Source organism: Dendrobates tinctorius, unplaced genomic scaffold, assembly GCF_039654945.1.
Source record: "Dendrobates tinctorius isolate UK_male_01 unplaced genomic scaffold, ASM3965494v1 ptg000051l, whole genome shotgun sequence".
Taxonomy (NCBI): domain Eukaryota; kingdom Metazoa; phylum Chordata; class Amphibia; order Anura; family Dendrobatidae; genus Dendrobates; species Dendrobates tinctorius.
The window spans coordinates 10,507,527-10,530,075 of record NW_027361719.1 but is presented as its reverse complement, the minus strand read 5'-3'; the positions used below and the strand labels follow the sequence as shown (position 1 = coordinate 10,530,075).

The 22,549-nt window shown below is 45.3% G+C and overlaps 1 protein-coding gene and 1 long non-coding RNA gene across 3 annotated transcripts in view; one reads left to right on the top strand and one right to left on the bottom strand.

The window, feature by feature from the left end:
* LOC141091290 (uncharacterized) overlaps positions 1-19,618 on the top strand; it is a 133,307-nt gene extending 113,689 nt beyond the window's left edge. The window contains exon 3 of the long non-coding RNA XR_012232473.1: positions 19,439-19,618. This is a non-coding gene — a long non-coding RNA (uncharacterized lncRNA). The remainder of the gene's footprint in view (positions 1-19,438) is intronic.
* Positions 1-22,549, bottom strand: part of LOC141091288 (uridylate-specific endoribonuclease D-like) — a 184,411-nt gene that overhangs the window by 48,504 nt on the left and 113,358 nt on the right. The window contains exon 2 of one of the 2 annotated variants that reach the window (XM_073576775.1): positions 1,208-1,370. The exons of the other annotated variant lie outside the window; for it this stretch is intronic. Coding sequence (XP_073432876.1) covers positions 1,208-1,370 — 163 coding nt within the window. The remainder of the gene's footprint in view (positions 1-1,207; positions 1,371-22,549) is intronic. 2 annotated transcript variants of the gene reach the window in all.

Genomic DNA, 22,549 nt, shown 5'->3' with positions numbered 1-22,549 from the left:
AATTTATTCAGCACTCTCAAGGCAATTAGTAAGGAGCTGTCCAATAGTGGACAACCCAATAAAGCAGCATCAGAAGAAGAAAAGACAAAAGCAATTTCCACGTCTGACCTCTAGACAGCTACAGAACAGCACAGAGATAAATACTGAGTCTGAAATGTGCAGATGTACAGGAGTTCATGTGTGAGCTTGTGTATGTATGTACAGTATACATGTAATATAATTTATGTCTGTTTTTCATTCTTTGCTATTTATGCCTTTCTTCTTAAAGGGAATCTGTCAGAAGGACCGTCCCTATATGGGCATGATCATCATAGAAAGTCGAATAAAATGATACAATGAAATCTGGAATCCAATGTCTTATTCTAGAGAAATTCATGTTTTTCTCTGGAATGAGCTGTTCATTTCTATGTAAATGAGGTGTTCAGGACTGTGGGCTGAACACTGATCTGCATGAGAATCTGCCTTCAGAGATTATCTTAACTAAACGGAATGTTACCAGTGAGATGTGTAATGGCAGCTTTCTGCTCTCCTGATCTCACTGCAGAGTTGTGTGTGATTATACCTGACACATCTGCAGGTTCAGGGCTTAAACTTCCATCTCCCAGGCAGACGTTGTAATACAGCAGAGCTGTGAGAGCTGCAGCAAATGAGCTTGTAAGAAAACAGTTCAGTTCTACTGTTCTGTGTTAGTTACTTGTCTCACACTTTTAACACATCCTTTTATTTGTAATAATCTCTGGAGGCAGATTCTTGGGGACATAAGTGTCCAGCCCACAGTCTTGAACAGATCAATTACATATAAGAGAAATGTGGATTTCTCTGGACTAAAACATTGGATCGCAGATATCAAGGTTTCATTTTTTTCAGCTCCCTATTATCTAAATGCCCATACAGACGGCTTAGGGCGGTTGATCCAACTGACAGATTCCTTTAATAAAGATGCTGAAAACCTATGCTGAGCTTTCCCAACTTATACAGGTCAAAGGTCTTTACAAAACCGAGCTCTGCTCCGGCTTTCTCACAATGACTGGAATTTGCTATTACTGATTTCTGGGAGTTTGACCCCTGGAATCACCCTCAGTCACACCTGACATAATTTACTCATATAATAGACAATTCTCAATCTTTAAAGTTTTGAAAGTTGAATATTTTACTTATAGTAGATATGTAAACTAACTCCAAAATACTGACAGCATCATCAGCTTACTTTTGACTGGCAAAGTCAGTTCCAGAGCTGGTCTGGGAGCTGGATGCCTTATACTGGAGGTTGAGGGTTATATCACTGCTGGCAGCTTTGTTTACATCTGCGGCATACAACTGTTCGGCCAGACTGGCAATTTGCTCATTGGTGGCAGCAAATAACGCTTGTCCTGGTTTTTAGAAAGAAAAAAAGCCATGGTTAGATCAAGTTTGGTGGTGTTTTCCTACATGAGGCTCTATAAAGTGATGTTATTTGCCCATATTGTTCCTACCATAAATGAATTTCATCTGCAATATTTTTGTTTCCCACAGAGTCCAGATTAGTTCAAAATGCTTAAAAGTGTTATTTATTAGAGCTGTGAGATATTCCATGCTTCACACATCCTGTTTATGCAGGTGTAACTCATCAACAATAAGGAAAGAGTATGGCACCAAAGCATGAGTCATTTATATTGGTTTTCTCTATAATGAAATCATGTAGAAGTTTTAGCTGTGTTTCTCCTAATCTTTTATCATACACAGGGTGGGTGAGGTTCCCCCAGAAAGCTTTCACATTTACTCATCTAGCAATATTTCAGGTGGTCATCTGGGCAGGGGTAAAGTAATACCTGGTAGATATCCGACATAACACGCAGAATAGAGAGTACATATAAAGTCTGATTTGTAGATATTGATAGTGATATGTGATTGGAAGATTGTGCTGGGAGTAAAATGTATTGAATGGTAGTAAAATCCTGGAGTATATATCTACTATGTCTGCAGAGCAGAAAAGTTGTTTATTAAACTACAGCCTAGTCAAATTATTAAGCTATCATGTGTGGTAGTTAAATTCAATTGGTGGTACACGGAGGTAGAAAACAGGAACACTGTCTCTTTAAATCTTCGGTTTGGTTTATTATATGGCAGCATAAACCAACAAGGGGAAAGTAATCACAGCCCTTCAGGCAAAAACAACAAAGAAAACAAAAATGCTTTACACAGTCCATACATTTGCAGGGAGCTGCATACTCTGCAGTACAACAGGTTCAGTCTTTCCTCCTCAGGGCACAAACCACTGTATAATCCTCTGCCCCAACCTGCTGAACAAAGACTGCCTCTGGAACCCAGCTATTTAAGCCTCAGACCATATGACTCCTCCCCCATGTGACTGAACACATGACTGTGAAAAATGAGGATGAATGACCTCATGGAGATCAACATCCAACACTGCGGAGACACCATCACATGTTTCTCAACGCAGTGATTCTAGAGCAATGCCCCCATCCCTTATGGGAAATATACAAAAACATGCAAAACACAAGCCACGGAGACACCATCACATGTTTCTCAACGCAAGCAATGACTAGCCAGGTCTTTCCCCGGGAAGGAACAACCACGGGAAGGGCAGTCTCCAATGAAGGAAACCACCTATGCCAAAACATGGTATCCATCCACAGACAGCTGTTTCGGGGTATTGCCTCTCATTAGTGTGGAGTAGGAAACTGGCTAGTAGGAGCAATGCCTAGTAAAAGACTGTGAAAAATGAGGATGAATGAACTCATGGAGATCAACATCCAACACTGCGGAGACACCATCACATGTTTCTCAACACAGTGATTCTAGAGCAATGCCCCCATCCCTTATGGGAAATATGCAAAAACATGCAAAACACAAGCCGCGGAGACACCATCACATGTTTCTCAACGCAAGCAATGACTAGCCAGGTCATGACTGTGACATCACACAAGTCCTGTCAGCACACGGCAGTGCAGGCTCTGCAGGTGGAGATAAGGTGGACATCCTCCCACTCTATAGATGTCCACATATAAACCAGCCCATTTATACATTTCTTAATCCTCACAACACTTAGGGTCCCATTACACTTAGCAATGCACCAGCGATCCAGACAACGATATGGATCGCTGGTGCATCGCTAAGTGGTCGCTAGTGAGCTGCCACACAGGCAGATCTCACCAGAGACATAGCAGCAGTCGGTGGTCGCTACTTACCTGTCAGATGCGGCGATCCTGGCATCCTCCCGCCCGCGTCCAGGAATGGTCCAGGACGTTCTCGCGCGACCAACGATGAGGAGCGGGGGAGTGGGTCGGAGGTAAGTATCACATGCAGCGATATCGCTAGCAATATCTCTGCAACGTCACAAAATCGGTGACTTTACAGCGATATTGCTAGCAATATCGCAGTGTGTAACGGGGGCTTTAGTGTGTTGGAGGAAAATACTCTGGGTTCCCCTCCCGACGACAGCCTAGGTATTTGGCCTCTTCCTTCCCTATGGCACATTTTTTCGGGTTTACAGTGAACCCCGTATTCCTCAATGCATCCAGGATTGCCTGAACCTTTGGTAGATGATTACCCCAGTCAGGGCTGAAGACAACATTGTCATCTAGGAAGGCCAAGGCATACTTCTTATGTGGAGCCAGGATACAATCCATAGCCCTCTGGAAGGTTGCTGGAGCCCCCTGCAATCCTAAGGGCATTCTGGTGTATTGAAACCATTCATCAGGCTTAGAGAAGGCAGTCTTGTCCTTGGCACTCTGGGACACGGGAATCTGCTAGTAGCCCTTCATCAGGTCAGGGGTGGTAATGTACCTTGTGGTTTCCAGCCTCTCAATGAGTTCATCTACACAGGGCATCGGATACGCATCACATTTGGAGACCTCATTCAACCTGCGGTAATCATTGCAAAACTGCCACTCACAATCTGGCTTCGGCACGAGGATGATGAGACTCAACCATCCACTTTTTGACACCTCAATCACTCCGAGGTCCATCATCTTCTTCACCTCATTTGATATTACCTCCCGACATGCTTCAGGAATTCTATAGGGCCTGAGGTTCACCCTTACATGTTGCTCTGTCAACAGGTCATCCTCGAACACCTGCGAATGCCCTGTCAACTCAGAGAACAGGTCACGGTTCTGCTGCAACAGTTCCCAACACTGTCTCTGGACCGGCGTTAGAGTCTCTGCAAGGGGTCTCCTATGACTCCAAATCTTGCCATGGCTTGAGCAAGTTCGTGTGGTATACTTGGTGCAGCTTTCTTCAGCCTGGCTGGTGTACTTTGTAATTCACCTCACTCAGTTTTTCCACAACCTCACTGTCATGGTTATGACAAGGTTAATGTCCTGTTCTGACAGGGTTAACATTGCCGGCCTCTCTTTGGATCAGGGAGGGGTATTTATGCTCACTCCATACTGGCATTCTCTGTCAGTTATACTGCTATTCTGGTGTGTCTGACCCCTGGTGTGTGTGTACTCTGCATTGTTTGTGTCACGGTCACGCGTGTCTGGACGCATATGTTACCGCAAGGCGAACCCATAACACACGTGACCCTGGATACAGCGCCTCCAGTTGGCGAATTTAAATAATAAAACGTGCAGATGGATACACCGCCTCCACCTGGCGAATTTAGGTGTTACACGTTAATATAAATTCTGGAAACCCCGCCTCCAGTACGGCGAATTTAAATAATAAGGGGGACCTGGGAAACATTAACAATGGTGGGCCCTGCAATAGGGAAAAGGGAATTGGAGACCTCCTGAGCTCCCCTGAGCCAGTGTCCCTGCACTACTAACGTTCCCTATGCCGGTTCCGCACCGGGCGCCGCACGCGTACCTCAACGCCCTTGCTCGCCCTGACCCTAAACCCTCACTAGGGAATTGGTCGGTGCGGAAACTAATCCCACCACTGCACTAACAACACATGAGGGAAAGAGACAATACAGGGGGACACCACTTAGCTTTATGCTCTGTGCTTATGCTCCTGCAACAGAGCCCTCCACCTGCGTGCGTCTTCTCCTCCACCCGGATCCATCACCATAACAGGATCCTTCACCATAGAGCAGCCTTGGAGCAGAGTCCACCACCAGTTGCTGCTGCTTAGTAACAGAGTCCCAAAGACGAGTTCAGCTTCTGACACGAAGTCAAGCATGCTTGAGTCCAGCTCAGCAGCCAAGTCCCACATGGTGAGTGCCACTCTCCATAGTCGCCACTCCACCAGTCCATGCAGACACTTCCCGCTGACACCATCACTGCGACCCCACCACGCCATGCCAGCCTTCGTCCAGACACCATAGCTGACACACGTCCCCCCTGGCTAAGCTGCGCAGGACTCCTCCTCAGCTCCATCCTTCCACCAGGCTCTCACCAACTCAGAATCAATGAATGAATCAATCAGTATCACCAGCAGTGATTGCACACCCTGAGACTCACTTATAGAGCCCCACACCTGATTCATAATTACGTGCACATTAAACCTAAAGTGCGATACCAATAAACCACCACCGGGGACAGTCAAGTCACTTGGCACTTGCCAAAGTAAAAAAAGTTCACCCTGTGCAATTTAAAACTGTCAGATCAAATTCAGATCATGACAGTTTGTTTGCTTCCTGTGTATGACCCGGCTTGTTCCTTCACTCTGAACTCCGTCTCTCGTTTTTGGTACCATTGTCTATTCTGGTTCTGACCTCCTGGCTTGGCTAGCGTTACTCCATTACAGTTTACCCCTATTGTACCGTCTAATACCTGTTCTGGTTTTCTGATCTGTTGCTACGTCCTGACTATTCTTTCTGTCTAATCCCTTTGGTACTGTCCTGCTATCTCGTGCTTTGACCCGGCTTGATCTGGTGTCTGTCTCTGTCTATGCTCCTTGGTAACATTGTCCTGTAGTTACCCTTCTAGGAGTTTCCCTGCAGCTCCTAGCTCTGTGGAGCTTAGGCCACACCCCCAGCAGTCACGTGATTCAGGTCCTGGAGCATGCATTGTCACCACTGCTGCTTGCTCCGCAGGTATCTTTGTGCACAGTCTTTGTACTCAGGACACGCGCCCTGGCTCAGTGAGCAAGTGCAGTGCGGTGTTCCTGACACTCACATGGGCTTTGCCACTTGGTTAGGAACTTGCTCTCCACCATGAGGATAAGCACTGGTACGCAGTCCCCAGGATGGAACTGCCTCAGCCTTGCTGCATCGTTATACACCCTTGCCTGTGCCTCCTGTGCTTAAAGAAGATGCTCCTCCACGATGGGCATTACTTTTGCCAGCCTCTCCTGTAACTGGGCAACATGCTCTATGACGCTCAGGTGTGCCGTGACCTTGGTTTCCCAGGTTTCCTTGGCGATGTCCAGGAGGCCTCATGGATGTCGACAATACAGGGGCTCGAACGGCAAGAAGCCACTAGAGGCATTGGGAACTTCTCTGACTGAGAAGAGCAGAAACGAAGGCAGATAGTCCCAGTCTCGACCGTCCTTCTCAATGAGCATCGCCTTTAAGGTCTTATTGAAGCGCTCTACTAGACCTCCTGTCAGCGGATGGTAGACTGATGTTTGCAGCTGGGCAATCTGAAGGATCTTACACAACTCTCTCATTACCTTGCTCATGAAAGGGGTTCCCTGGTCTGTCAATATCTCCTTCGGCAGACCTGTCCATGCAAAAGTATGGACAAGTTCCCGGGTGATACTCTTGGCCGAAGAGTTTCTTAGTGGAACTTCTTCAGGGTATGGGGTCACATAGTCCATGACCACTAAGATGTATTGGTGCCCTCATGCAGATTTAACTAGAGGACCCACTAGATACATGACAATCCTCACAGACCTCTATCACAGGTAGTGGAACTAGGGGACTTCGAAAGTGAGTAGAGGGAGCGGTTATCTGGAAGGTGTGGAAGGACCTACAATAAATTAAGATCTCCCGGTAACACCCTGGCCAATAGAACCTCTGAATTATTCTCTCCTGTGTTTTCAATACCCTCAGATGTTCCACCAAAACATGTGAATGAGCCAAGTCTAAAACCTTCCACCGGTAGGGACCTGGAACCAACAGCTGCTCCACTATCTCCTCTCTCTTCAGTGTGGTCACCCAATACAGTAACTCACCATTAACTGCAAAGTATGGAAACCTGGTGTCAGCCCCGGCTCTTGAGCAACGCCATCTACCACAGACTCATTTTCAAAAACCCCTTTTAGGGTAAGATCCAACATTTGAGCACAGCCAAAATTTTCCCCAGAAACCCCCAGATCAGGAACATCGGCCTCATTGGCCATCTTCTCATCCTTGTCACCTGTCAGGACACAAAAGGGGAACTCCTTCCCCTCCTGCTGCCATAGGAATTTATCAGGGTTGAGTTGCCTTCTGTCTGAATCACTTAGCATCCCCACCTTTCCCCATAAGTCCCAAAACAGGCTGGAGTCCCTCCTGATTATCATGGAGTGTAGTAAGTCTCTCACAACCCCGACCTCATGGGACTCAGTACCCCGATTTGTCTTTATTGACACTCTCGCAATAGGGTAATCCTTTGCATCCCTGTGTATACAGCGGATGCCCACATGTTTTCCTGGGATCAACTGGTGGGGTAGTGTGGCCCTTATCAGGGTCACCAAACTCCCCAAGTTCAACAGTTCCCATACCAGCACCCATTTAAGGTTACAGGACATGACTGCGACCCCTCTCCGGGCTGATAGTCCACACGGCAAGTGGGATTAGCACAGTATGAGCAGTGCCTGCCTAGGCTACAATCCTTCTGCTCGGAAGACAAAGGACAAAGGGCCACTATTTATTCAGGACGTGACACAGCAGATCGTGTCTTTAACAGCAGCCTTTTGCAACCCCTTAACGGCTCCTTGGGACCTTGGACTTTCCCCAGTGGTGGCTCTGCTACTCCTCCTTTTGGACTCAGGCTCCTGCAAGGTACCCCAATATGGAGATGCACCACTTCCTGGCTTCTTTAGGGACATCTCGACCACCTGGTACCTTTCTACTAGGCTGACCAGGTCATCCACATTTCGGGGATCCACCTGGGCAACCCATGTCTGCACCGGCCTTGGAAGGAAGTGAAGACATCTGTCCATTACAACCCGCTCCACCATCTGAGATGGGGTGGAGGACTCCGGCTGCAACCATTTCTGCACCAGATGCCGCAAATCAAACATTTGGGAGTGAGGAGGTTTATCACTTCAATACACCCAGTGATGAACCCTTTGCACTCGGACAGATATAGTCACACCTGAGAGTGCCAGTATCTCAGTTTTTAGTTTGGCATATTCCTGGGCATCTTGTAAGGCCAGGTCATAATAAGCCTTCTGGGGCTCGCCGGTTAGATAGGGGGGCCAATACCTCCACCCTGTCACGTCGCTGTCAGACACAGGGACTGCTGTTCCTGCCTCGGCCACTGGGAGGCATCGGACTGTCACGTCGCCGTCAGATACAGGGACGGCTGTTCCAGTCTCAACCACTGGGAGGTGCCGGGCGGTCACGTCACTGTCAGACTCGGGGACGGCTGTTCCTGCCTCGGCCACTAGGAGGCGCCATGGTTTCCTCGTGGGTGGTGGTGACAGAGAAGGGGCTCCTGCGCAGGCATCTGGTGGGCGCAGGCTCCTCTCCTCTGTCAGTCATGAAAGGGTTGGTGCGTCACCATCTTGCTTGGTCCTGGGGGAGGTCCAAATGACATCATCAGACAGTGAACCTGTGAGGGATAGCCTGATCCTCCAAATAACTTGGGGCCTGTCTTGCAGGCCGCCAGATATAGTCTTGGTTTCCCCAGTGTGCTAGTTTGTTATTTGCTATCTTTGATTCTGACCTTTGCCTGGATTTCTGACTCTGCTCCTGCCTGACGATTTTGTACCTCTGCTGCCCTCCTGGTTTACGACTCTGACCTTGGCCTGGTTTTTGATGCTGCGACTGCCTAACAATTTTGTACCTCTGCCTCCCTCCCGGTTTATGACTCTGACCTTGGCCTGGATTTGACTCTGCTACTGTCTGCCGTTTTTGTACCACTGCTGCCCGCCTGGTTTAGACTTGGATTCTTGACTACGCTTTTATTCCCGTTTTTTAACCCCTTTCTGGCGACCATCCTGCTCTGGTCGGCTGCTCTTATTCAGACAGCTACCTCCTGGGCTCTGCTGTAATTCCAGATCCCTGTATAGGGGTAAAGGGTATCGGGGTTGCTCGGGGTGCTGTCTTACTGCAGCCCAGACTCGTAGACAGACGTCACATTATATCTGGCCCAAAAAATTGTTTTTTATATATCGCATAAATATAAAAGCATTATCCCTGAACATTTTTTTCACTCTCCTGCCTGAGCTGATTATTTGGCTAAAAGCACCTGCTTCTTTTCACAGCCTGGAGGAACATTCCCATCCTCCTACACAACCATGCTGCAGTCTGGAGACTTCAGGGAAAATGCTGGACAACAGAAATCTTCACTTCTGGGACATCAGCCCCTGGGCAGTTCTGGTCATGCCTGCCCAGTGGCTCAGGTATTGCCCGCAGATGTGGCTAAAGTTTTTTTTACCCATCTCTCTGTCGTACCTTAAAAAATCTCTGTGTTTGGAGACTTATGTGGTTTGTGGTTCTGAGGGAAACTTCATAGATTTCTTGGTGGCAAAGAAGCTTGGTGTACCACTGCTAAGGCTTAATGCCCCTATTAAAACCACTGCGATTAATGGCACATCTATTGTAAAGGGTGGAGTGGAGTTTGTTACTGCAGAAATTGCAATGTCAGTGGGGACATTACATACTGAACATGTGTCATTTTTTGTGATTGATAATTTATCAGCTGCAGTTATTTTGGGTATGCCATGGTTGCGTACACATAATCCGGTCATAGACTGGCACTTTGGTGATATTGTGCGCTGGAGCCCACAGTGTCAGGACAACTGTATATCGCTATCAGTTAACCAAGTTAAAATCAAACCTCCCTTTGTACCGTATGCATTTAGAGATTATGAGGATGTTTTTTCCATAGTGGAATCAGAGAAATTACCCCCTCACAGAGAGTACGATTGCCCCATAGACTTGATACCAGATTCTCGTCTCCCAAAGGGGAGAATATTTAATCTCTCTGGTCCAGAGCGTCAGGCCATGAAAGACTACATAGCAGACAGTTTACATAAGGGGTTTATTAGACCATCCACCTCACCTGTTGGAGCTGGGTTCTTTTTTGTGGAAAAGAAAGATGGTGGTCTCAGACCTTGCGTTGACTACCGTGAGTTAAGCGCAATCACTGTAAAAAACCAGTATCCGCTTCCACTCATCCCTGATATTTTTAATCAGCTGTTGGGAGCCCGTTGGTTTACTAAGCTTGACCTCCGTGGAGCATATAATCTTGTCCGTATAAGAAAGGGAGATGAGTGGAAAACCGCGTTTAACACACCCCTTGGCCACTTTGAGTACCTCGCAATGCCGTTCGGGCTCAGTAACGCACCTGCCGTGTTTAAAAATTTTGTTAACGATATCTTCAGAGACATCTGTGGAGTATATGTAGTTGTTTATTTGGATGACATCCTGATCTACTCTGCTGATCTTATGACGCACATCCAACATGTCAGTTCTGTTCACCAGAGGCTTAGAGAACATTCTCTATTCACCAAATTAGAGAAATGCGTTTTTATGGCTGAGGAGGTACAGTTTCTAGGATACATTGTCTCAGCTAAAGGGTTTCGCATGGATCCTGCCAAGATCCAACCCATTAAGGAATGGGTACAACCCAAGTCTCTTAAAGTGCTGCAGCGATTCTTAGGGTTCGCAAACTATTATCGCAAATTTATCAAAGGTTTTTCGGAGATCGCTAAACCACTCACGGATTTGACCCGGAAAGGAGTGGATGTGGTTAATTGGAAGCCTGAGGCACTTCAGGCATTTTCTGTTTTAAAAGAATGATTGGAGCCAAACCCAATATTGATTCAGCCTGATCTAGACCGCCTCTTTGTTGTAGAGGTTGATGCCTCTGAGGTTGGAGTAGGAGCAGTGCTATCACAAGGCACGGCATCCCTCACTCAACTTCGTCCATGTGCCTTCTTTTTCCGAAAATTCTCTTCCACTGAGAGAAATTATGATATAGGGAATCGGGAACTGTTGGCAATAAAATGGGCCTTCGAGGAATGGCGCCACTTCCTCGAAGGTGCGAAACATAAGATCCCCGTGATCACGGATCACAAGAACCTGACCTACTTGGAATCAGCAAAAAGACTGAATCCTAGACAGGCAAGGTGGGCCCTGTTCTTCTCGAGATTTGATTTTGTGATCACTTTTTGACCAGGTACTAAAAATGTAAGGGCTGATGCCCTCTCTCGAAGTTTTTGCCCCTCACAGGCCGAGGACTCTGAACCAGCTCCAATATTGGCCAACGGGATTGTTGTTTCGGCTGTGTCCTTGGATCTTCTGGAGGAGATCCGTAGATCCCCAGAACAAGCCCCTGACACTACGCCTCCCCAAAAATTGTTTGTTCCAGCCACATTCCGCCTGCAAGTTCTGAAGGAATCGCATGATTCCATCCTTGCAGGGCATCCAGGTATAAATAATACCATCAGACTGGTGACCAGGAATTTTTGGTGGCAAGCTGTAATAAAGGATTGTAAGGACTATGTACTTGCTTGTGAAATCTGTGCTCGCGCTAAGTCTCCCCATAATCACCCTGCCGGCTGGCTCCAGTCCTTGCCTACCCCTGAGGGTCCATGGACCCACATCTCCATGGACTTTATTACTGACCTCCCGCCCTCAGAAGGGAAGACATGTATCTGGGTGGGGGTGGATAGGTTCAGTAAGCAGTGTCATGTCGTTCCTCTGTCTGGACTACCTAATTCCGAAACCCTAAGTAAACTGTTCATTATTCATGTTGTACGACTGCATGGCGCTCCTGTGAATATTGTGTCCGACAGGGGTACCCAGTTAGTTTAGAAATTTTGGAGGGCGTTCTGCAAACGCATTGGCATTGAATTGTCCTTCTCCTCTGCCTACCACCATGAAATCAATGGTCAAACCGAGCGCGCCATCCAAGCTCTGGAACAATATCTCCATTGTTATGTGTCTGAGCATCAGTCCAATTGGGTGGAACATCTGCCGTTAGCAGAGTTCACCCTGAATAATCAGTACCAGGAGTCCATCAAGACTACCCCTTTCTTCTGCAATCTTGGGCTGCACCCACGCTTTGGTTCATTCTCTGCTAAGATGTCAGAGCTCCCTGGGGTAGAAAGATCTATACATCAGTTAAAGACAATTTGGGCAGAAGTGAACACAAACTTGAAAGGGGCTCAGGTTAGACAAGCTTCGGCTGCTAACAGACGGCGATCCAAAGGGCCGCACCTGGGAGTGGAGACAAACTCTGGCTTTCTACCAGGAATATTAGGCTTAAAGTGCCATCTGCCAAACTGGGTCCCAGGTTCATTGGTCCGTACGAAATTATTGAGGTGATTAACCCAGTAGCTTTTCGTCTAAAACTCCCTCAGTCATGCAAACTGCCAAATGTTTTCCACAAGTCTCTCCTCAAATTGTACCGCTCCCCAATTCGTCCTGTCCGGTCCCCTCCTCCTCCAGTTTTGGTCGGGGGTGCCTTGGAATACGAAGTCCAGGGTATCCTTGACTCTCGCTTAGTGAGAGGGTCCATGCAGTATCTGGTGCACTGGAAGGGCTACGGTCCGGAGGAGAGGTCCTGGGTGACATTCATGCCAAGGGGTTGATCAGGAAATTTCACCTCCTTCACCCTAACAAACCAGGTTTTGAGGGTCCGGAGACCCCTCTTAGAAGGGGGGGTACTGTCACGTCGCCGTCAGACACAGGGACTGCTGTTCCTGCCTCAGCCACTGGGAGGCACCGGACTGTCACGTCGCCGTCAGATACAGGGACGGCTGTTCCGGTCTCAACCACTGGGAGGAGCCGGGCAGTCTCGTCACCGTCAGACTCGGGGACGGCTGTTGCTGCCTCGGCCACTAGGAGGCGCCGTGGTTTCCCCTTGGGTGGTGGTGACAGAGAAGGGGCTCCTGCGCAGGCATCACCATCTTGCTTGGTCCTGGGGGCGGTCCAAATGACATCATCAGACTGTGAACCTGTGAGGGATAGCTTGATCCTTCAAATACCTTGGGGCCTGTCTTGCAGGCCGCCCAATATAGTCTTGGTTTCCCCAGTGTGCTAGTTTGTTATTTGCTATCTTTGATTCTGACCTTTGCCTGGATTTCTGACTCTGCTCCTGCCTGACGATTTTGTACCTCTGCTGCCCTCCTGGTTTACGACTCTGACCTTTGCCTGGATTTCTGACTCTGCTCCTGCCTGACGATTTTGTACCTCTGCCTCCCTCCCGGTTTATGACTCTGACCTTGGCCTGGATTTGACTCTGCTACTGTCTGCCGTTTTTGTACCTCTGCTGCCCGCCTGGTTTAGACTTGGATTCCTGACTATGCTTTTGGTCCCGTTTTTTAACCTCTTTCTGGCGACCGTCCTGCTCTGGTCCGCTGCTCTTATTCAGACAGCTACCTCCTGGGCTCTGCTGTAAATCCAGATCCCTGTATAGGGGTAAAGGGTATCGGGGTTGCTCGGGGTGGTCTTACTGCAGCCCAGACTCGCAGACGGACGTCACACACCCACTGGTCTGGCGGCAGTCTCTCTCGCTCTGGTACCTGCTCAAAAACAGTCAGAAATGCCTCTACATCATCACTCAGGGTCATTTTCTGCATCACTCATCTTACTGCCTTCAAGACATATGTGTCATCACCTGGACTTGTGGAATGGGCTTCCGGTCTCCCACGAACCAATTTGGCAAGCATCTCAGTCTGCTACTGTTGTTTGAACTGGTCCTCTTGGTATTGTTGCTGTTGTTGGAGCTGCTGTTGATGGTGCTGCTGTTGCATCTGTAGGATAAGCAACTTACTAGTCTCCTGATGTGCCAGCTGTTGCTGCTGCTGTGCGTTCACCAGATGCTTGAAAAAGTTCTCCATTTTGCCTGACTTCATCCGCTGGCTTGTGGCCTCCTTTACCCAGGACATGCTGGTTTGACCACAGCCGCTACTGGTGTTCCCGCATTCAAAGCACTACTTGGTGGTACATGGAGGTAGAAAACAGAAACACTTCAGTTGGTTTATTATATGGCAGCATAAACTGACAAGAAGGGGAATGTAAACACAGCCCTTCAGGCAAAAACAGGAAAACAACAAAGAAAACAAAATGCTGTACACAGTCCATATGTTTGCGGTGAGCTGAACACGCTGCAGCACCACAGGTTCAGCCTTTCCTCCTCAGGACACAAATCACTGAAGAATCCTCTCTCCAGCCCTGTTGAACAAAGACTGCCTCTGGAGTCCAGCTATTTAAGCCCCAGACCATGTGACTACTCCTCCATGTGACTGAACACCTGACTGTATAATGATAAATCGTGGCACAGCTGCAATGGTGTACAAGTAAGGTCCCAAACCTTTATAATATGCAAATAATACTTGGCACTTGCCCTCCAGTACTTTGCCAGTGACTTTGTCACGCAGGAAACATGGGATTAAATAAAAAAGGGAAGTCAAAGGAGAATCTTACGACATTAATGGAAATTTATGTGAGCATATTTCCCAAATTGTTTTAGAGAAGGTTATTGGTCCCAACCCATAGAAGTCTAGTTTATTTGATGGGGTCCCTCAGAGGTGTGAATTAGGGTGGATTGGTGCTAACCACAGTTTCTCATCTTACATCCATGTAGAAAAGGCCCTAAGAATAAACCACTCTGGGATATGGCGTAGGTGTGTTGCCAAGTAGTATTTGGTAATGTCCGGGATGCCCAGCTTTCCCCAAAGTTTACTAGCAAATAGAATTTGATGTTCAATCCTATGCCTTTTGTACCCCCAAATGAATTGGAGAATGAATGACTGAACATTACATAGCTCCCTGTAAGGAACATACTGGTAGGGTTTCAAATAAATATAAAAGCTTTGGATATATGGTCATTTTGACCTCTGAAGCATAAATTGCATTTCAATATTTAAAGGGACTGTCTGGTCTTAAGCTATGTGACATGCATACTTGCAGCCACTAGATGGCCACGGCCTCACTCAATTCAAGTGTATTGAGCGAGGCCGTAAACAGTCTAGTAGGAATGTGATTGGGAGTCTGCATATTGCATACTTGTGGTCACATGACTGCTGGCTCCACCACCAGAGAATCCTCATGAACGCAATGTAAGGATTCACAAGTCTGCAGTCATGTAGAGTGACTGCAGACTTGTAGCTTAGGACCAGACAAAAGTTTTAATCATTTTTTATATGTATTAGCTGTAAAAGAATAAAAAAAAGTAAATTAAATTCACAAATCTCTGTTCTGTCCTGAGGATTTTCTACAGTCTCTCAATATAACTTAAGCGTATCCGCTTAAGGGCTTATTCCGAAGTCAGTGATTTTTTTGCAAGAAAAAAAAAAGGTCTGAGTTTTATCAGTGTTTTCGATCAAAATGTCATCATTGTTGGCCAGAGTGCTGGTTTTAACCATAAGAGTTTAGCTTTTCTCAGATGAGTCAAACAATCTGTGAAAAATGGACAGCACGTTATTGACATTTGTATAAAAATGGTCTACAAAAATACATGGAAATGTGAACAGCTCCATAGACAATAGGTACAAGTTGTATCTGTAAAAACCATGGAAAGAACTTGTACAAGCTTGAGCTCTTAGGCCAGATCAGACAAGGGTATGCGGTTATCCATTTTTTATCCAGAAAGAAATGGACAATTAATCTGTATTGTCATCCGTATGTCCATATTTAACATCTGTATGACACCCATATGGCATCTGTTTTATACATCAATAATTTAAAATATACTAATAGCCTAAATTGAGCTTTCTATGTTAATAATTAGAATGGATCAGGGTGATGTCTGTATAGAATGTGTTTCATTATTGCACCCATTGAGTTTAATGGGAAAGTCTGATCAAAAACATGGCTCATAGTAGCACATACTGCTTTGCACATGGACCATTGATCTATTTGCAGAGACGTATTTAGGGGGAGGCAGCCGGGGCATGTGCCACGGGCGCAGCCGGCGGGGGGGCGCAGTTGGGTCACCTAATGCGGAGGACCGCAGTGTCTCCCCTGGCGGCTGCATTCTGCCGCCCTCCGGACTGGGAGGCAGCTGTTCTCAGTGCCGGCTGTCAAGCTGACAGCCAGCACAGGGAAGCTGCAGCGCGCCGCCGGCTCCCATGATCAGGCTGCTGACGTCACTCGCCGGCGCTGCAGAGACGCAGGATGGGTGCTCCAGTGGAGCTGAAGACACCGGAGATAAGTGCATGGAGGGGTAGATTTAATGTGTGGGGGGAGATTTGGAGTGCAGATGAGGTTATCTATTGTGTGTGGGGAGATTTGGAGTGAGGATAGATTTGGAGTGGAGATGGGGTTATTTAATGTGTGGGAGGAGATTTGGAGTGGAGATGGGGTTATTTATTGTGGGGGAAGATTAGCAGTGGGGATGGGGGTGTTTAATGTGTGGGGGGGATTTGGAGTGGGGATGGGGGTGTTTAATGTGGGGGGGAGATTTGGAGTGGGGATGGAGGGATTTATTGTGTGTGGGGAGATTTGGAGTGGGGATGGGGGATTTAGTGTGTGTGGTTAGATTTCAGGACACAAAATGAGGAACAAAGGGGGAGATGTAGAGCATGTATGAGGAAATAGTATGAGGAAACAGTATGGGGGAATGGGGCGCATGTATGAGGAAACAGTACGGGGGAATGGGGGGCATGTATGAGGAAACAGTACAGGGGAATGGGGGCATGTATGAGGAAACAGTATGGGGGAATGGGAGGCATGTACGAAGAAACAGTATGGGTGAATGGGGGCATGTACAAGGGTGGGGGGATGGGTGCAGACACAGTATGGTGAGTGGGGATGGGTGCAGACATTATGGGGAGCGAACAGGGGAATGTATGTGGACACAGTATGAGTAGCGATGGGAAAAATGTATGTGGATAGAGGGTGATTGGATGTGTGCAGACACAGTAAGTGGAGTTGGGGGTATGTGTGAGCAGGCAGTATAGAAAGTGAGGGGGTAAATACAGCTCTGGCAAAAATTTAGAGACCACCACATCAAAACCCTGTCATGGGCAGCCCATTCTCCAGACCTAAACCCCATTGAAAACTCCTGGAATGTAATCAAGAGGATGATGAATAGTCACAGGCCATCAAACAAAGAAGAACTGCTTAACTTTTTGAACCAGAAGCAGTGTGAAAGACTGGTGGAAAGCATGCCAAGACGCATGAAAGCTGTGATTAAAAATCATGGTTATTCCACAAAATATTGATTTCTGAACTCTTCCTGAGTTGAAACTTTAGTATTGTTGTTTCTAAATGATGAACTTTTTTTATGAAAATTTTGACCATTTCTCCTTTTCAGAAAAAAAACAAATAACATTTTTTGCTTGGAAATTCGGAGACATGTTGTCAGAAGTTTGTAGACTAAAAGAACAATGTACATTGCACTCAAAAATATACATATAAAGAGAAAAATCAGACATACTGAACATTTGGCAGTGGTCTGTTAATTTTTGCCAGAGCTGTATATGAGGAGACAGTATGGGGGGAGAAAAGTGAGTGGGCACAGAATAGATAGTGAGTAGTGGGGGCGTAGCATAGGGGGCACAGTGTAAGGGCACAGCCAGGATGGGACAGTATACCAAGGAGGGGGAGTGTGATGAGAGAGTACAGTATAAAGACTGGGCACTATAGGGGGACACAGTGCGAGAGCACAGTGTGAAGAGGGGACCAGTATGCAAAGGAGAGGTCATTGTAAAGAGCATGTACCATGAGAGGGACAGTGTGGGGTCATATTTTGTACAGACAATATAGTAAGGGGCAATTTTTTATTCAGGTGCTCAGTGTAGAGCAGATATTTTTATTCAGGAACATTATAAGGACACTGCTATCTTTAAGGGCATCATGTGGAGATTTGTTGCAGAAGACTGGAGAAGATGGAAGTCTGCAGAGACGAGATGTGGGTGAGAAAACTCATCATGGGCTTTGGACAAGATGAAGAAAAAAAGGAGAATGACGCCAGCGATGATGTCCTCAATAAGGTACCTGGATGTAAATATTATTTGTGATACTGACTTATTCTCATGTTTTTATTTGTTAGGAGCATTAAAGGGGTTGTCCAGGTTTGTGATGAGTCTGCAGTCATTCTATGTGACTGCAGACTTCTGAATTCTCACCTTGCACAATGCACGCTGTCAGGATTCTTTCATGCTGGCGATTTACACACATGCGGTCACATGCTGACTAGACATGTGTGGCCTCACTCAATGAAAATGAACGGAGCGAAGCCGTTCTAGTGGCCAGAAGTGTACAAAACACATACTTGTGCTGACATGACTGTTCTTTCTTGCCAAAGGCAAGGGAGAATCCTAAAAGTGTGCAGTGCATTCATTGTGAGAATTCAGAAGCCTGCAATATCAGAATTCAGTTCTGCAAGTTCCAGTAGTCATCACATGGACACTTCACTAAAATGCGACTTTCATACTTATGGTCCTGTGACAATAAGCTTCTCTTCCTGCTTCTCTCAGTTTTTCACTGAACATTGAGAGCATTAAGGAGAGCAGCTCGTGTGCAAACCGCATATGTACTTCGGGGGGGGGGGGGATTGAACTCTTGCCCCGGGTGCCAGAATACCTAGATACACCTCTGTCAATTTGTAAAAACATTCATGTGAACTACAAAATTGGCTTGCATTGGTCAGTGTGCTGTCCGTATGCTAGCCATTTTGAGCACAGACATTACAAGTACGTAAAATTCATTTGTTTGAACAAGTCCTAAATCCCAATTAGTTTAGCAGTTTAGCTCCCCGATGACTGTATACACAACTCTGTACATTTCTGAAATGTGAGAAGCAAGATTGTATCTACTCACTGACAGCAGAGAGGCTTTGAAAACCATAAAGATTTGTAAATCAACACAAGGGCTGGTCACGCACGATGTTTTTGCCTAATTTTTCAAGGCTAAAATTGCTACACTTTACAGTGCTGGCAAAGTGAGTGAGATCTCTAAAATCTCATGCACATGCTGTTATTTTTTCCTTGTGGCTTTGACCATCAAAGCGGTTTTTTTTTTGGCATTTGCAGCATGTCAGTTCTTTCAGTGTTTTTTTCACCTCCATTCAACTGAACGGGAAAAACGCATTAATAACATGTTACATTATTCCTGCCAAAACTCTGGTTTTTGGTGCAGAAATTCTGTTGCAAATACTCAATGTATGCACATAGCGTAAATTAGAAATTAGCAGAAAATATGTTAGTAAACTTTGTTTACAAGATAAAAACAATGAAAAACTTTTGGAATATAAAATAAGTACTAAAAATAAGGTAAAGTTTACTATAATACAGCATAGAAATACAGATTTATAGATATCATATGGTACTAATGTTTAAGATTCTAATTTTCTTTTAGCTTATTTTGAAAGAAATTGTTGAAAATGTTTTATCCTACTTGATTAAGAATAAATAAAATCTTTTTACTTGGTTCTGGTAGGCTGGCACCATAGATCACACATGGTAGAAGCAACAGGAGAATGAATGTGTCCCTCATGGTGAAGTTCAGTCTATCTGACCTGGATTCTGCACACTTCATGGTAACTATAACCATTTATATACACGTGTGTTATCAGTGACTCCTCTGGGTCAGCACATACACGGGGAAACCTTGTATGTCTCATGGCCACATGTACAAACTAGGTGAACTTTACATTTTGTCATCACAGTGAATGTATTATATCTATAGTATTTAATAGTTTCAGTTGTGAGTTATATTATATATATATACTTGTTAACATTGAAGTTGCACCACCCAGAAGGAAAAGTTGTAACGTTGCGAAAATCAGGGTCAATAGATGCAGTGGCACGTAAAAGTATGGGCACCACTTGTCAAAATGACTGTTATTGATCTCTAAAAGACATTACATTTTAAAAATTACAAAAAGGAAAATGGGCCAATTGAAAAGTTTAGGCATTCTACCTGGTTAGTACCCCGTAGCCCTAACTTTTGAAAGTATCACAGCTTGTAAATGCTTTTTGTAGGAACTTTCATCCATTCTTCCTTGGAAAATTCTTCCAGTTTTGTGAGATTCCTGAGTTGTCTTGCATGCACTGCTATTTTGAGGTCTAGCAAGATTTTCAATGATGTTCAGATCAGGGGACTGTGAGGTAGTCTATTGTGGATTTTGATGTCTGTTTAAGATCACTATCCATTTGTAGAAGCCATCCTATTTTCAACTTTAGCTTTTTTTACAGATGGTGTTATGCTTGAATCAAGAATTTATTTATTTCATTGAATCCATTCTTCCCTCTACACGTGAAATGCTCCCCATGCCATTGGCTGCAACACAACCCAAAAGCATGATTGATCCACCCCTATGCTTCATGGTTGGTGAGATGTTCTTTTCCTGAAATTCTGAGCCCTTTTTTCTCCACACATACCTGATTTGCTGATTGCTGATTTGGTTCTCTAGCAATCCTACGATCAGCTCTCACTGAAATTTTTGTTGGTCTTCCAGACCTTATCTTGGTCTCCAATGTTTTTGTTATTACATTTCAGACTGAGGAAAGGGCAACTTGAAAATGCTTTGCTATCTTCTTATAGCTTTCTCCTACTTTGTGGGCCTCCACCTTGTTCATTTTCAGAGTGCTAGGCAGCTGATTAGAAGAATCCATGGCTGCTGTGTTTTGGCACAAGGTTAGAAGAAGCTGGGTTTTTATAAATCTGGGAAATTTGCATCACACGCCTTTTCTAATGATAGTGAACAAGTCATAAACCGAACAGGTTAATTAAGGTCTGAATCCTTGGCCAAAGTTATCTGAGCACACAAATCTCCAAAGGTGCCCACATTTTTGCATCTGCCCAATTTCCTTTTTGCAATTTTTAAAATGAAGAAAATTAAAATATATTTTTTGTCTAAAACACAAAGAAAATGTGTCATCTTTAAGACTTTAGGCCTTTTAGAGATGATTTCATCTTCAACTTGCTTAACTGTTCACAATAACAGAAATTTTGACTAAGGTTGCCCAAACTTTGCATGCCACTGTATGTTTCTGATATAAAATTGATAAACCAATAGAAACATTTTAACCCCTTTCCGACAATGGGCGTAAATTTACGCCGATGTTGGACTCCCTCCCTTTGATGTGGGCTCTGGCGGTGAGCCCACATCTTTCCCGGAACATGTCAGTTGTTTTGCTGCCCGGAACAGCCACGGGTGGAATCGTGATCTACCAACGGCTATTAAACCATTAAATGCCATTATCAAACGCTGACAGCGGCATTAAACATTCGCTTCCAGCAATTGTGACAGAAATCCCACCCACCGGTGACCTCCGTCACATGATCGCGGGTCACTGATGGGTTGGCATGACAACCAGAGGTCTCCTGCAGATCTCTATGGTTGTCACTGCCGGATTGCTATGAGCACTGCCCAGTGGTCGGCGTTTATAGCAAGTGAGTAATTTTACTACATACAGGTGATCTGATCATCGCCTGTATGTAGCAGAGTCAATTGGGTTTATGGCAGCTTCTAGTCTCCCATGGAGATTATTGAAGCATGCCAAAAGTAAAAAAAGTTTTTAAAAATATAAAAAATATATAAGTTCAAATCACCCTCCTTTCGTCCCATTCAAACTAAAAAAATAAAAAAAATCAAACATACACATATTTGGTATCGCCGCATTCAGAATCGCCCAGTCTATTAATAAAAAAAGGATTAATCTGATCGTTAAACGATGTAGTGAGAAGAAAAGTCAAAGCCCCAGAATTACGTTTTTTTGGTCGCTGCGACATTGGATTAAAATGCAATAACGGGTGATCAAAACATCGTATACACACCAAAATGGTATCAATAAAAATGTCAGCTCGGCACACAAAAAAATAAGCCCTCACCCAACCCGATATCACGAAAAATGGAGATGCTACGGATATCGGAAAATGGCGCAATTTTTTTTTAACAGAGTTTGGATTTTTTTTTTCACCCCTTAGTTAAAAAGAACCTAGACATGTTTGGTGTCTATGAACTCGTAATGTACTGGAGAATCATAATGGCAGGTCAATTTTAGCGTTTAGTGAACCTAGTAAAAAAGCAAAACAAAAAAAGTGTGTGGAATTGTACTTTTTTTGCACTTGGAATTTATTTCTCGTTTTCGAGTACATGACATGGTAAGACCAGACCAATGGTGTCGTTCAAAAGTACAACTCGTCCAGCAAAAAAACAAGCCCTCACATTGCCATTTTGACCAAAAAATAAAATCGTTATGGCTCTGGGTAGAAGGGGTGCAAAAAATGAAAATGCAAAACCAAAAATACTGTACATCTGGTCGTTAAGGGGTTAAAACGTATTATTTTATTCAGTTTCAACTATGAGCGAAATACATGAGCTTACATGCTAAGGAATGTTCTGCCACGCTGAATGCATTTGGTCACACAAATAATCAAGATCCACTTCTGGCAGCTCCCTTTGTAATTGCCAAATAATGGTGTCCCAGATATGCTAGATGGTGGACAAGTCCGGAGACGCTGCAACCCATGGTAGCAAGTTTAGGCCATGAAGGTTGCTCACAATTGCATGAGGAGCATGTGACTTGGCGTTGTGGTATTGAA